The sequence below is a fragment of the Cylas formicarius genome, unplaced genomic scaffold, assembly GCF_029955315.1.
Source record: "Cylas formicarius isolate icCylForm1 unplaced genomic scaffold, icCylForm1.1 PGA_scaffold_10__41_contigs__length_53128322, whole genome shotgun sequence".
In the NCBI taxonomy this organism is placed as follows: domain Eukaryota; kingdom Metazoa; phylum Arthropoda; class Insecta; order Coleoptera; family Brentidae; genus Cylas; species Cylas formicarius.
This window is the reverse complement of record NW_026844214.1, coordinates 11,993,460-12,011,028: the sequence shown is the minus strand read 5'-3', so window position 1 is coordinate 12,011,028 and position 17,569 is coordinate 11,993,460. Positions and strand designations below refer to the sequence as shown.

The 17,569-nt window shown below is 32.0% G+C and overlaps 1 protein-coding gene across 4 annotated transcripts in view; it reads right to left on the bottom strand.

Moving 5' to 3' along the window:
* Nucleotides 1–17,569, bottom strand: part of LOC132708314 (hemicentin-1) — a 555,715-nt gene that overhangs the window by 135,220 nt on the left and 402,926 nt on the right. For all 4 annotated transcript variants that reach the window (XM_060680574.1, XM_060680575.1, XM_060680576.1 and 1 more), the window contains one exon: nt 6,045–6,177. In XM_060680574.1, the coding sequence (XP_060536557.1) occupies nt 6,045–6,177 (133 nt within the window). The remainder of the gene's footprint in view (nt 1–6,044; nt 6,178–17,569) is intronic.

Here is a 17,569-nt window from a genome sequence, read left to right as displayed (position 1 = left end):
TTGCACGGTAAATATGCCAAATAAAGCGAATAAATGGATAAAATAAAGGATGCGACTGACGTTTTCTCACGTTGTGTGTGTGAGCTACCTTGAGATTGCGTGTTCTTTAATTCCTTTGAGAGAACGTAGGTCCCGTAAGCTTGCTTGAATCTTCTTGTGTGTATGGATGCCGTGTCAACTTAAGTTTTTGAGCCTTGTGTGTGTAGACTTGGATACTTGAATGAATCTGCGTAATATCCGTTTCGAAGGACCAATGTTTTGATGAGTGCAACGCTGAGCGAATCCTTTGTTAAAAAGTAGAAAACTATGGACTGCTTATTAATTTATTTGCCAAATGAACTATACAATTTCACTGGCACCTCAGCGCCTATTACAACAACCTGCCTATACGAATACATAAACAAGTCTGGTTAAAATAAAAAACCCCTTTTGGAACACGGGCGCGCTCTCCTTTTATAAGCCGCGCACTGTTGCCACTGTTGCCAAATAACAAATACGTAATTACAGAAAGAAAACCGTACACTTTTTCTACGACCGTTGTTAGTTTTTGGGTACATTTTCGCAAAACAACACGAATGCATTCATTGACATGACCGTCAGAATTGACAAACGTCAAAATTCAAGGCATGGGAAATATCTCCGCACGCTAGATTGGTGTGTAATTAGCTATTTTATAGACGGGAGTAGAAAAAAGTATTTAAAAAAGTATTTATTGTCTTGTGCGGCTCGGTACTAAAGTGGTTTAGATGCATAATAATTTTTCAATTATTTTTATAGGACTCACGTGAAGCAATTGTTAAAGGAGATAGGAATCAAGGTGCTACATATAATCTTTAAAGGACATTAAAATTACGGAAAAGAATGAAAAATAGGTTTCTATCATTGGTAGAATAATTGAAACTGAAACTCTCCCAATTCTTCCGGAATTTCTGCGTACTGAACGTCGTAATTCCTCCTCGGTGTACTTTTTGTTAAAGTTCATTCAAACTGGTTAGTGGATTTATCAAATTAATTTAAACTTGCTTTTTACAAAACTTCTGGATTCCTCCTGCGTCGGTTTTTGCTTAGTCGAAATTGCTAACGTTTCGCCAATCATCTTGTTGACTTCTTCAGAGCTTTACTGACTGACTGACGTCAGCAATTTCGACTAAGCAAAAACCCACGCAGCGGGAATCCAGAAGTTTTGTAAAAAGCATTACAGTGGAAGTGTCGAAGTTTCTTTGAAAAATCAAGTTAAACTTATTTATTGTGTCAATATAGAGTCCAACATTTTCAATACTTTTTTTTGGAATATTCATTATAAAGTCGATAAGTTGTTATCAAATAAATTTGTGCTACATGTTGACAACAAATAAAATTTATTTCATCTTTCATATCTGCGACGACTATCGTATATCGCGGAAAACACAATTTTTAACAATACTAAACTCCGAAAAAAAAAACTGAGATTTTTTGAGCGATTTGCTTAAGACTAAAAAGTTATACTCTTTTTTGTTCTTCTTCGGGTGGTATAATGCAAAATTTTTGGATTTTTCGTCAGCTACATAGGTGATCTGAAATTAGTAACAACAAGTAATATTTATATATTTTTTTCTTCCCACTAAGTTAACTCACAGCGACAAGTCATTACCCTGCTAATATCTATTAATCACTTATTTATGGGTCCATTTACTTAATAGAAAAATCACCCCAAAATAGCTAAATTATTAGGTTTAATTAGGTTGCATAAGTCTTATTAATATTTAAGGTAAACTCATTGGTTGAGGGGAATGTTGTCATGTAATTACTACATCTCGGAAGTTTGCGAAGCACGTGTAACTCCCTATAGTCAGCTGTCGCTTTGTTCCACATTCTAGAACTTACGGGGCAACCAGATATCACATAGTTTAGGCTCTTGTTGAATCGTATTTTAAGTTCTGCCATCAAATTACCGTTAAAAAATAACTTTATATAATTAATTCATTTACATAGTATTTTCCTGCACGAGTTGCACAGTGATGAATTTTAATTACTTTAAACATCAATTAAAAGTTCATATAAATATTAAATAAATAAAATAGTTATTTTAAGAGAATTTTGGTTCTTTAGCTTATTATGATTTTTGTTTTATGTGGATTTGATATCTTTTAATATTACTAAATTTGAACACTCTTATTTCATTTTTTTCTTTTGTATATTTGTCTATTGTCCATTTCTATAGTGAAACAGTACCAATTTTTTAAGGCCCTAATGTCAGCGTTTCCTTTAAAATCCCTGAAAATTTTATAAAAGTTTAACACCTATATTATAAATCATGTTTGTTTGAAGGAAGGTTTTCTGGTTTCTTTGGCCATCGAGAAACTATACTTCAACATTATTATCTCACGTTTCTCTAATCGCCATTTGGAAGCAAGCCTTGGTAAACAAATATTTTGTTTGTAATAGCGTGGCAAACCTTTTTAATGTGACTAATTTCGCAGATGTAATTTTCCCACATATTCCGACACGATTATTTCAGGGCTACAAATTACTTTCCAGACGGCCGTAAAGTGCACTTTGGTTGTCGACGAAACACCGCCCTCTAATAAGAATTGCGAAGCGGATTAAAACTAAATCTGAATTGATTTCCAGCTTAACTTGGATAAAGCGCTTTTATTGTGATTTTACATGAAAAATTCCTTGGTAATTTCATGGAAATGTGGAATCTTAAAGTGGAAGAGAAATTGGGTATTCCTGAATTTTTAATGTTTTATTTTACTCCGCAGGATATAGGAATAATTTCGAGTTTTCGACATTCGTTGTAAACCGGCGTGCATTTTTTCTGGAAAATGGTGTTTGATTATTTAATGGTGCTAATACTTTTCTGGTTTTGAAATAACTGCAAAATAGTGCAGTTATTTACCCGAAGCAAGTGGAAAATACAATGAAAAACATCTGAAAAATATTTGGGTTTAAAAATTCAAATTATTTTGTCTAATTTCTATTTATTGGTATGAATAGTTTCGAGAATATATTTTAAACACTTCTGATATTTGGTTGTATTTTTCACAACAACAGTACTTAACTACCGTAAAAATAGAAAATTAAAGAGATATGCTTTGTATTTGGAATACTTCTTATGTGTTTCATATTGTTAACAAGCTCATACTAATATTTCAAAGAAACTTCCACAGGCTACTGTAATGCTTTTTACAAAACTTCTGGATTTCTCCTGCGTCGTTTTTTGCTTAGTCGAAATTGCTGACGTTTCGCCAATCATCCTGTTGGCTTCTTCAAAGCCAGTTTCAGTCAAGATCTGAAGAAGCCAACAGGATAATTGGCGAAACGTCAGCAATTTCGACTAAGCAAAAGCCGACGCAGGAGGAATCCAGAAGTTTTGTAAAAAGCTCATACTAAGCCTAACAAAATTATTAAGAGAGTATTAGATCTAGACCCCTTTCCGCAACGAATCACCACTTCGACTTGATGTTTATTTTGACATGGTGTCATAACAATATTGTTCATGTATTGATAATTACTCGGTGCTAGCAGATATAGAGGGTATGTAAAAAAACACACAGACAAATTTAGGTTGAATATCAATATTTGTGAGTTTCAAAAGAAAGCTAACTACGCCACTAAATTATACGTAAAAAAGTCGCAACATTAATAAGGGACGCCGTAAAACCAGACCCTCTACATTTTCACTTTAAATTTGATTCCAAAAAATTTTGTTCACTATGTACTTATTAAAAGTTTGATCGAGGATTTCAGGATGTAATTTTGCGGATACAATTCATATAAATCAAATCGGAAAATAATGTGTTTACTTAAAGTGTAGTATGTAACACGTTGATACAGTTACTGGTTTATTAAGAACTCGTTCCGCTGGTGTCAAATCCCACTGTGACTAAAGTGGTTTTTATCAAACTTGTTACACAAAAAAGAACTGGGCAATTTTGTTTTAAATTTTATGAAAAATGTGTGTTTATATATAAAAACGCATTACACCAAATATGAACCCTTAAATCGCAATACTTATTTCACAATAAATAAATAATTAAAATTGGAATCGCCGCCGCTGCATCGTTACTCTCGGTTTTTAAGTATTTAATATTCAAGTTTTGTATTCATTATGGAGACTACTTGTTGTAAATACTGTATCATTCTTTTTTGTATGAGTTCAACTGTGCAAAAATCCAGATACGATTTTCATTTATGACTAAAAGCAGGCAGATTCTGCATTGCAGAAGAGGTGTAGGGGAATACTGTTCTAGTGAAAATCGTTTCAATGAAAATGATGGTGACAGTGACTTTTTGATAACACTTAGTGATGCTCGTAGTAGTAGTAGTCATAGAGAAGTGAGTGAACAATTTTGTGATGAAAAGAAAAAGATAATTAAAGTATCTCTCTACAGCAATGAAGGTGCAAAATATGCCTAGGTTATCCTTGGGATTAGCTGATGATGCTTATTATGTATTCCATTTGCTCCTCCGCGAGCTTCAGCTTTTTAACGTATGATGCGGTCATAAATATTTTTAAATAAATTGTTTGATCGTCCTTTTATAAAACCCGCATTAACCGTTTTCAGTGACTAATAGGACCACTATTTTTTTACGTGTTATTTCAATGTCTCTATATGTGCGCGCCTAGATCGAAATACAACGATATGACGTCACAACCAATGGCAAGCGCGTTTTAAGAGCAGGCAAAATTTAAACCTTTATTTTTCAAAACTACTTTTTGATATATCTTATGATTTTTATTGTTTTTAAAGTTCTCTGTTGTAGCAAAAATGACATTTCATAACTTACCTAGATTATGAAATACCATGGACAATTAGATGCGTTCAAACTTTTTTTTTCAAAAGAATGACTTAATGATAAATGCTAGAGGCTTTCTGCATAAACTTGAAAGTGCAATCGCAATTGTTAAAGAAAAGGCCTATGGTTTAAAATAATTATGCAGGGATACTTTTCTTTATTAAATATACGGAATATTTTTTCTCATTCAATAGCAAAATTTAAAAAAGTAAGAAATTTTTAGGGCACCCAGTTAAAAATATACCAAGTTATGAGGAACGTCTAGTCTATTCATTATTTCGGAAATATACGACTCATATATCAGCAATATTTTGCACATATCAAAGAGAATACGCTGACTGAGGCGAGGAGCCGAGAGCTTTCAATGTATTGCTTATAAAGCATAACTTCCCCAAGACTGAAAGCACTGCCATAACCACTGGAAATTTCTTAAACATGAGAACCTAAATGCATTTTTATTCCATTTTACTTCCGTTTGCTATATAGCAAGGGTAAAGAAATGCGCCCGAACTCCTGAATTCGTTATCTGCTCCCCTTGTTATGAAGATAACATAATATAAAATTGACTGAAGAGATTACAAAGTATTCTTTTGTACGGCAGCTTTGCGTGCTTCAGGTTTAGTGCGATTACGTTCTTTACCTTTGTTATGAGGGCAAATTGTTCTTTCAATAAACTACGAATAATGCATTGTCGACCGGCCGGGTAATATGGTTGGATTTTTTTTCTATGCCTGTTAATAGGTTATTTAAAAAAAATCAATTATCTTTAAACTAAAATGGACGCCAATTTCTTTGCAAACAATATCAGTAAGGTGCATCACTTACGATGTTTTTCGTTTGTTTGTTTGAGTTATGAAAATATGTTTTGATTAATAAATTTTCATAAAATTCTACCCTTGCACAGATTGTCCTGAAAGTACTAAAAGTACAAAAAACATGTGCTTATTTAATTTTCATACGTACATTAGAGCAATCTTATGTCTGTTATAATACGGGTTTTCTAAATTTGAATCTTTTAGAGAGGGCTTAGACTAGAAACCCGTAACCAGTACACACGCACCAAACAAGTTTTATAAACACCCTGAGATAATAGCCTATTACATTCTTCTGAATCAGTGTCGTTTTGTTTGCATTTCTTTTCTTTGAAAAACTAATTTGTTAAGTTTAGTCCTTAACTGTGCATATTGCAGCAGCAGCATATATATGCGTTTATCTGAATACTACATATTTTTAATACAGGAAATTAAATTCGGTTTATTTACCTGTATAACGGTTCCCCGATCGTTTCTTTGAACCACAACACCATAGCCACCGTATCGTCTCTTTTCGCAGGAGATATATTACACGGAAGTCCTTTCTTTTTTCCCAACACTCCATGAGCTTCTTCCATTGGAACTGAAAAAAATTATATCAAATTAGAAAAAATGTTCTTGCAGCTTTCTTGTGTATTTTATTAATAATAGCTACCTTAGACAAGTAACCAACCAAAATCAACATAAATATAGAGTTTTACCACAACCTTTAAGCTCAAATACCTTTTTTGTGGGTAGGTAATAATCTAGCTAATCAAAAGAATTTTAATTCTGAACAGTCTGCTTATTGTTAACAATTTTAAAATTTTCAAAATGTAATTTTGCATTGTTATTAATTAATTCTTGTTCGAGTCGATTTTTCCACTGATGACTTGCAGAGTTGTGAAATTTCAGCAATAAAATTAGCAGGATTTTATCCCATACCTATCCAGGCTGAAATCCTAGGGAAACCCCATGACATCCCGGGGCATCCCAGAAAATTGTGATGTGTATATGATAAAAATTTTAATAACGTTAATGTATTAATTTAAGAGATATTTAAAAAATAATTATTAACAATTTTATGTTGAAAATTACTGTCTATATTGTAAAAATGCCATTTTCAATGAAACGAAAAAACAAAAAAAATGTCAATATAAAAAAATTCAATTATTGAAAATACAAGAAAAATGAAATAAATAGTAAATAAGATGCCACGGCGGTATATCAGAGCAAAGTTTGGTTAGGTGTCACTAAGATAAATCATAAAATGATGCTTAATTTTAAGATCATTTGTTCGTGTAAATCGTAATCATATTGTTTCCAAATCTACCAGAATAATTATAATGTTCTCTGACTTTTTATAAATAAATTTACTATTTTTGAGTCAAGTCCTAATTTTGTGCGTTTCCATCTCGTCCTATGGAAATGCCCAGAAATCCAGCTCTCGTTATCTTAGAATTACGAAAATAATTTTACATTGTTTAAGAAAATAAGAAAGTGAACCGAAATTTTCCTATTTTAAATTCCTCAACGAGCAAATTTCTTGAAATTGCGTAAGAAAGCTATTAATCTTTTTAAAGATTCGCGACGTCGAAATCCATTAAAACCACCTAGATTTAATAATTTTTTCGAACGTGATTCTACATAAATTAGGAGGCTTTCAAATTACTTAGCGATAAAAAACGTTCGAGATTGTTAAAAACGTACCTAATTCCCCGTTAAATGCAAATAGGACCATCGATTTTATGAATTCCCTTTTATTACCTGTCGAGACGAATAAAAAAATTGTTTCTCTCAAAGGACTTTTCCAAGGAATTTTCCAGAATACCGTGGAGGATAGTAACAGCGCCTTAATATTATATCTACCTTGGATATGGTTTATCTATTTAACGAGAATGCCACCGTAAGGTTTTTTTTATTAATCTTGTTTATGATTATAAATAAGCGTACGCTATTGCATTGAAACTCTTTTGAAATATTCACGAACACATTCATTTTTCTAAAGAAACCTCTATTAATAGCAGCTGTATCATATCAACTTAATAAAAAATGGAACATTGTTGGGCTTTTGGAGGGATGAAAGTAGTAGATTGTGGCATGTGATTATTGTTAACTGAACATTGATATTTATTTAAAAGACAAAATCAACAAAATGAGCAAAATATTAAATTCAGCTAGCCATGTGCAGTGTGTCCATTTTTCGTTGTTATTACAGCTATTATAGATAGATGCTACGATACAGGGTAAAACAGAAAATTTGGTCCTTTCAGTTAACCATTGTATTTTAAACAACTTGTACAGTAATGAGATGATGAAAACAGAATCTCTCAATTTTTTTGTAGATATCATTTTTAAGATACAGAACACCCTCTATATTTTGCATTTTTCAATGCGCTTTAAAACTCTTTAAAAAAATGTATAACTGTCTAGATATCCTTTTTTAAATAACCACACATGTTGATATTTTTGAAAAACTTTTGTTTTATCGTAATTTTATTAAAAATTTTAATTAATAAATTTTTAAAAATACAAATCGACGAATTCAAACATCAGGAAATATTAAAAAACCGATCAAACTGATTTCATATTGGCATATATATAGTATATTTTTTTAAAAGTCAAAATAGGATTATTTAAATAAGTGTATAGAAAGGGCTATTAATTAAACACTATATACAGTGAGTGTTCTATTAAAAAATAAATGACATATATACGTATACATATATATATATATATATATATATATATATATATATATATATATATATATATATATATATATATATATATATATATATATATATATATATATATATATATATATATATATATATATATATATATATATATATATATATATATATATATATATATATATATATATATATATATATATATATATATATATATATATATATATATATATATATATATATATATATATATATATATATATATATATATATATATATATATATATATATATATATATATATATATATATATATATATATATATATATGGAATCCTGCAAATCTTGCATCCGACTGGAATCCTGCAGACGTTTCGCCAAAATCTCACTTGGCATCTTCAATGCTCGCGCTCCGAGTGTTCGAAGTGTTTTCGGAGCGCGAGCATTGAAGATGCCAAGTGAGATTTTGGCGAAACGTCTGCAGGATTCCAGTCGGATGCAAGATTTGCAGGATTCCAGTCGGATGCAGGATTCCAGTCGGAGTTCAACGAGCGAACGGATGATATCCCGGAATATAGTGTCATCATATATATATATATATATATATATATATATATATATATATATATATATATATATATATACTAAAAACACTGTTACGTACAAATATTTATAAGATTCTAAAATTGCGAAGTTTTCTGTATCACTCTGTAGCTAAGATGGTTTTGGAAAAAAATCCTTTGTTTTACGAAAATTGAGTATGGTATTGCGCAAAATTGCGACACACTGTACATTCTTTTTCCTAATACTGAAGCGTCACAAGAAACAGCCCTACTCTCCAACTCTGAGCGTTCAGGAAGGAGCCTTTCCGAACATCCCCAAAAATACAGCAACGTGCGACTTGTCAGGAAAATGTACAATAATCATAATAAAGCAGATCAAGCAGGACACAATAGGAGTATGGAAAGTGCACATAAAAATTAAAAAATGTGTTAGATTTGATACGTTTGAATGTATAGATAGAGATAGTGATAGTAGCGAACTAGTGGAAGCTAAGAAAAACAAATATGTTTAGTACGCAGATATTCATAAAGAAACCCTTGGTTTTGCGGCTTAAATAATGAAAAAAAAATTTTTTCAAATTTTATTACTATTGAAATCAATGAATCTTTCGAATAAACGACGGACTTATTTAGAATGTCAAGAAATTTCTCAAATAACAAATACCTAATTATACACTGATCTAGCGTGCGGAAAGCGCCACTTTACCATGTGAGTTTCTTGCCCAACGGATCCGAGTCCCGGACATTTCCGGGATATTACTCCACGGCTTGAATTTTGAGGTTTGTCAATTCGACGGTCGTGTCAGTGAATGTATTCATATTGTTTTCCAAAAAGCACTGTTTACAACCTAGGGACAGAGGCATTGAACATTGGCAGTAAAGCCTTGTGGACACGTCATCTTTTAAGTTCAAAATTATTATATAAATAAAAGAATTTAAACTGCCATTACTAAATTCTAAAACGAAGCAATGTCACCAAAGATTTAGTTATTATAAAATACTAATTAACATCTAGTAAAAGCTAACTAACTACCTAACTAACCAAAACTAATATTACACGTATGATCAGTTTTGACTGCATGTGCTGTTATAAGTTGGGGAGATCTCGATACGAGCATACAATTTTTAATATTTTATGATAATGTGACGAAATTTAATTTTCTTGTGTACACCTCTATTCAATATAACTAACTAAACACCACAATTAATTCACTGTGCGACAATTATAACTTTCTTCCCTAATTTTTGCAAAAAAACAGCCTAACCAACGTCAATTAACAATCTAGTGCGGCGATCTTTTATAGTTTATGGCGTCGTTATACGACGTCATTAAACTATTACCCTATTATCGCGAAAACGTTGCGTGATTCAAACTCAACTTTAGGATCGTGACAAAATTATTATAATAAAAATTTGGACTGTGAAATTTTGAGAGAGATTAACTCTGGTAATTTAAAATCGATCAATATTAAAAATGTTAAGTATTAGTAATACAAAAGCTAAACTACGTTTAATCTTCCTAATGTCAATATAGTGTTGAAAAGTTTAAATAGATAGACGTATTACTCTGGGGTCACGTAATTGATTTTAAAATTTAATATTGGACTTGTATCTAAAATAAGAAAATTTCATTTTCTAAAAGACCGGAACAACACCTAACCTTCCGCCTCCGATCGTTAAAGCCAAACAGATTATCTAAATTGGTTACTTTGCAAACATTATAATTGGAAAAGTTATATGCTCCATTTGGAGAACGGATTGTGTGTTCTGTAGTTGTACCATGAGATTAATAGAATAAGATTAGATGTGATCCGGAGCAAATCAACTCTAAAATTTTAAATTAACTTAAAGCTTATACATTATTAGCAAGTTTCGAAATAAATCCAATATCGGGAGGAATTTTGAGTAGTTTGTTTTCGGAAAACTTTCCGATGCGATGTAGATACTAGAAAATCTGCTTTTGTAGAAAATACGCGAATGTTGTTAATCTGATCAGCTCGCAAGTGAGTCTTAATTTCACAAAATTGTTTGTTTTAACAGACATGATTATTGGCATGTAAATAATGGTGTCGGGTGTGAACCCTACCCCCCCACCATTTTTTATTGAATCCTTTTCTCTGAATCAGGTTTGTCAGTTTGGTATAACACAGGCAATCGTCACTGATCTTATGTTGTTTACATTAATAGCCTTCGGGATAAACTAAAAATTGCTTTAATTAAATCAAAAGAGTTTTTGATACTTCTAAGTATAGTATGAATACAAAAAAAACTCACTAAAGCGCTTTTTCTCTTACTATGGCAAGTCGACCTCATTATAACTCAATTCAATTCGGCATTATTGATCCTCTTATAGAAAGTATTTCTATCAAACATTTTGGTGTTGTGATTAATAAGTACCTTAGGTGCATCAACAACAGTTACTAATAATAAGAATATAATATAATATAATAAAATTACAATATTTTACGACATTATACGAAAAACTCATCCGAAATGTGGCACTTCGACGATGTGGCATTGTTAAAAATTCCTTAGCCCTAACATTTCGGTTATGTATTTTTTCCCTAAACACTATTCGTTCGACGGAGGATGGAGTATCGCGATCGTTTATAATATATTAAAAAAGTACGGAAATGTAGTCTTCCACGAGACTACATTCTAGACCACACAATCTGTTTATGAAAATTACAAATATGAAAGCGCACACATTCGTCTTGAATTTTTTGAATTCTACACTCACTTTTATTATCTAAACAAGAACCACATACAAAATTACAATAATTAAAAATTGATAAGACAAGGGACTGGCACTACTTTTTCTTTAATTTCTAACCTAAAATTTCTGTATTGCTGTATAATATTTTTAATGCCGTATATGCCCTTTGAAATATGCTTTTTAATTGTTCTTTAAATCTTGGTTCACTATCCAAAAAATATCCAAGTTAGCATTATTAACGAACTTAAGCACTGTGCCATCAATATTTAAAGAATTTTTGATCCCATTCATCTTATTTTTATTACCAAAAAGTAATAATGAAGATTTTGTAGGGTTTAACTAAGATTATGGAGAGTTCACTCAAACTTCGTAAATCGGATTTATGTTTTGTTCTACCTCCAAAAGATCGTCAAAACAGTAATAAATTTGTGTATCGTCGGCAAACACTTGAATGTTACAGAAAGTTAATGATATTCGAATATCCGAAGTGTACACAATAAATAACAGAGGGCCCAAAATGGACCCCTGTGGCACGCCCGAGACGATTTGCGCCTGATCCGAACATTTGTCACTTGAGGATATTATTTGCATTTTATTATTCAGTTATGATGACATAAGATTAAAAGATTTATTAGGAAAATCCATAATACTTTAGCTTCGGTATTAGAGGTATGGATTGTATGGAAAGCTTTCCAGAAAGCTAACAGTACAAGGACGGTACTCATTTTCTTATCATGCGCTATCATCTAGTACATTAAGCAATGCAAGAATGCTTATCAAACGGATATAATTATACGTCATTGGATTAAAAACTTATGGTAATGGTTTCCCTATTGACATCTTCCACTCATCCCGAAAGTAGCTTCTTTTTATACAACAGTTTATCATATTTTTAATATATTTATCAATATACAGTACTTTAGCATTAACGGTGTCATGTCATCGAGACCAGTTGCATTTGTTTTAATACCATTAAGCGCCTTATTTACTTCTGTTATTGTTGAAAGTTTAAAAGAAAGTTGCAAACTATTATTGTAAATATTTTTGTCATAAAAAGTGATTTTTTCATTGGAATCGGAAATCTGAATAAATGTACCAAAATAATTATTTAAATTATTAGGATCAGAAAATTTGATTAATATTATTTTCCCCCCAAACCATATCAATGTATTTCTTTTTTCCCTTCTTATCACGGATAGTGTAAAGTTTCTTACAAATTAATTATTCTTCCAATCGTTAGGATCCTGTGTTCTTTCAAATTTTTTTAACACAGTCTTTTTGTTTCATAAACATTTTTATGTTGCGAGCTTCGTTAACATGTCGATTAAATGGATTAATATATGGATGTAAGAAATTTTACATTCTTGGCGAAATTCTGAATAGAAATAGAAATTCGTTTTGTTACAAGTTTATTAAATTATGGAATTTTGTTTTAGGGGCAGAGGATGTCATGTAATCAGTGAAAATCGGTCTAAATTTAAATAATAAAAATCGTTAGGAAATTGCTTACGAGTGTGATTTGACTTAATAAACGAGTGACCGAAGAAGTTTATCAACGTGTTTGGATAATGTACTCTTTTTATGTACCATTAGGTTCTGAGTACATTTGTGCAAAATAATGCGAATACACGAAGTGACGTGTAAGGTGCCACGTCAAAATAGATAAATGTCAAAATTACCTAGACGAAAATGCCGTTCGCTCCCAACCCCGTGATTAAAGAACCACAAATATCCAAAGTGGGTGCCGACCGTGGGTAACGAGGCAGACATCTTAAAGTTACAGTTTGCGCACGTTTGAACAGTACGTACGTGGAGTGGGGAATAGAAAAGGGTCGTATGTTTGAAATTTTTGCATTTGTTTTCATCATTTAACTAATAATCGATAGGTAACATAGGACTACTAAAAACAAAATTTATTTAACAAATCATTTAATGATTACGCGAAATACGTAACATTTTGTTCATAAGGTATTTTATATCTAGATGCTATGCTATGTAAATGCAAATATGACCTAGTATTAATTGTTGTTGTTTTTATAGTTTCCAGAAAAAAAAGATTGAAAACTCTTATCACAACCGATGGCTTTTAACTATTTTGCTACGCAGATATTTAAAAGAAATGCGCCCGGATACGAAGGCTTGATTAAAACGGCTTATATTGCAGTGACACTTGCTATGATTGATGTTCCGAATAAACAAACGCTCTCCTGTCAGCCGAATAGAATGGGAGAAAAAAAATATATTAGATGCGAACGCAATAAAGAGCAGAAATCTTTTATTAAAACTTTTTGCGGCTTAAAGCTTTTTTAATAGAGGCGCCCAGGCGTTTTTCGGGAGAGGAACCGCGTCGCGTCGTGTGTCGGCGACGTGACTGACAAAAGGAGGAATGGAGGTGGGCTGACGTGGTGGGCATTTGAATTTAATGAGATTTTTGTGCCTGGCTGATAATTTGCATTACCGTTCCGTTGGTAACGCCGCCGTCGTTCCCGCGGGAAAAGATTGGAGAATCGAACTGTATCGTCTCCACTCAGGACGCTAAACCGAACCTACGGGTAAAATTTGTCTATACAGGGTCTTATTGAATTGATATCTCGTAATTTAATGGGTGAGTCTGAGGGTAGGGACAAATGACTCGCAGAACGGTTGCGGCCTGAGGATTACAAAAAAATATAATCAAATATAACAAAGTGAAAGTATGGGATACACCAAATTACAAGAATAACAACATTGCAACAGATCACCTCCTAAAGCTTAACCCTAATAAATCTTCAGTAATACTCTGTGGAAATGATAATCATTTAACCCATGCAAAGTATAACATAACAATTAAACTTAATAACATAAAATTGCCACTCTCTGAGTCACGCAAAAGCTTGGGTCTCACTCTTGATTCGCAGTTGCGTTTCAGAGAACATATTACTAATAAACTAAGGGTTGCCTATGCTAATTGAAAATTAATTTATGGCAATAGACATGTACTTTGTCAGGGAACTCGTAAGTTGCTGTGTGAATCACTTGTTCTGCCACAATTTAATTACTGCAGTGCTGTGTACGGACCGTGCCTGGATGCGTCCGATCGTTACCGTGTCCAGAAGGTTCAAAACTCTTGTCTAATGCTAATTTATGGGGTAAGGAGGAGAGATCATATCTCCCCGTACCTTGCTGCGTCAGGGTGGCTTAATATGCACCTTCGATGCAAATTACGAATGAGTTCCCTTTATTTCAACATCCTTAAAACAAAATTACCTTTTTATCTTTACAGAAAAATTACTCTTAACATATCAATACACAATTTGAATCTGCGTGGAAGACACCGACTAGTTATACCCCGTCACCGCAAAGAATTATTTAAAAGATCATATTCCTATAATATAGCCATTTGTATTAACTCTATTACTAATTTTGATATTAATCAGTCCAACTCGACGTTTAGGGAATAATTTCAAAAAGCAGTTGTTACGTACGCACTGATATTAAGCTCTTCTACAAAACATGTGCCCCTTTCCTTTCCTTTCCTTCCCCCTCCATTTCTTCTCTTTTCTTTTCTTTAGAATTATGTGTATCTACGCTTGGCGCTTTCAAATAAATTCTATGAAATTTTTTATTATTATATTTTCGCTGTTAAATTGAGGCCTGAACAGTTTCTAGAACTTCTAGATGGCTGCCCTAACAAGACCTATTGTTGACCATTATTTCACTTATTTAACTTTGGTTATGTAATTATTTCTATGTAACTTTGATGGTTATAACAATAAATGTATTATTATTATTATTATTATTATTATTATTATTATTAAAAAATAGTAAACAAGTAACAGTTCTGGGGACACTCGGAATAGCTAGTTTAAATTTGTCTAAAAAACAAAATAATGAAAATGGGTTTAAAACCACTGTTCAGACGCCAGGGAAAAAGTATAGTTTAGCGCCATCTGCGTTATAAAGGGCGAATCATCAATAAGTGAAGTTAAAACAAGCATGATGGTACAAAGAAGACAAAATACTTGTTTACATGCATATTGGTTGCAAATAGAAGATTGTGAAAGAAATTGTTTATGCAGACATAACAATGAAAGTGTTCGTGAGTTTGTGAATCAGTCAGATTTTATGTCGATTTGTCAACGACATTGTCCAACGGTTTTGATCGAAATTACGTAATGTAATGTAAGAAAGGCAGTCCACTGGAAGAACTGGACTGCATTCTTTTATTGCAACAAGCTGAAAGTTTTTGGGGCTGATATAGTGTAGAGTTAATAGTGAAACTGTGTGTGTGTGTGTGTGTGTGTGTGTTAATTAGCAACAACCTTTTGCGATGCTGATAGGAAAACCAGTTGCCCAACTTCTTTTTGTAATTTATATCGATTAAACCGATTTAAATTAATTGCGAACCTAATGGCGGTGGATTAGATTATTTTTAAGGGTTTGAACTTAAAATATCGGCAATGTTTGTACTTTGGTTTGTACCCTTTTGTCGTGTTAAAAGACAAAGTAACAAGTTCCCTAATCAAAACTGGATGTATTAAACAAATGGTGGCCAAATTTTATTGTTAATACTAAGACTTAAACCAACTGGGGTTTGAATTTTTGAGATTAGCAATATCCATGTTAAAAATAAATCGGGATTCCGTGTAGTGTTTTTTTATTATTTGGCAATAGACATTTTTGGAGAAAATTTTCCGGAATACCAGGCAGCAATGAGTATTTTTGCCATGCATCCCTCAACCATGAAATTCATTTATTAAACTGTCTCATATTTGAATAACATGAAAAAAACCCAAAACTATTTACGATATGTCAGACACAAATGTCTAAGAATTTATATAAATTTTAGTTTTGGTTAGTTCTCTCTTTTTTCTGGTGAATTTGCTGCCTCTATCCTTGTTTTGTTTGTTACTTGAAACGTTGTTTTTTAATTCCTGTTTATGATTCCACATCCGACGGGCAGATTATCTTCATCGTTGTACTATTTCTAGTATTGCCAACTTTTTATACATATCTTTTTCTATCTAGCTGCTTTTTTAGCAATTAGGACCATCACAAGTCCATGAACTTTTTGTTTTATTTGAATGGAATGGAGCAAAAGACTGACCTTAATGTATTTTGCGCTTAGGTATAGGTCATAAGCGACCCAATATCGATTTAATAATGGGGGAAACATTACCGTCATTGTTAGTTCCGGGCGTCCATTACAATATTAAAACTTTTTGTTGACGTTAAAAAGTTGGTTACTTTGCTTTTATCGGTATTCATTACATGTTTTTATTGTGCGTGAAAAAAAAATTGTATTGACCTGGACTATGAAAATTTTAATTGAATTTATTTATAATACTCACGTGCTCAACTAACGTCTCTTCATTTAAGAAAAGTCCAACCAAGCAATCTATTCTTCAAATAAAAGGTTTTTAGCGATATAACTATTTGTTATCCTATTTAGGTAACATTAGTTGTTTATTCTAAGGAAAATTTAACTTGAAATATCTTTCCCATATAGCTATAAGATAATATAGTGACTCCACTACGGTAAAAGTTGATGCGCCGTAAGTGGCAATAATTTTTTCATATAAAAAGTTGAATCTTTTGCGCATATGTCGCCGCCCAACTGACTGAGTTGCTACATTGCCGTCATTTTTTTGGTAAATTGATTAATTTTTATAAGAACGCAACATCAATTTCTAAAATCCGAACATAATCGCCAACGCCTTGTGCCATTCTTGTTGTCATTTTTGGTATCAATATCTCTGTACCGTACTCACAAACTTGTACAATTTGTGCTTCCAATAGTTTGTTCTTTCAAGAAATTACAGTAAATATGGCAAATATGAGGACCTAATAGGATAGACTTACAGAAATATTTACATGTGAATTTACTAAACATTTTTAGGTACACTTAAATAGCCAGGATGGAAGTTGAATCTTTACTAGAATAAGCAAATCAAGTCAAGTCAATTACTGGCAATAGGAGGTGCTGCTTGGACATTTTACGTTATTTCAATGAAGTTGAAAGTTGAATGAGTTTATGAAAACT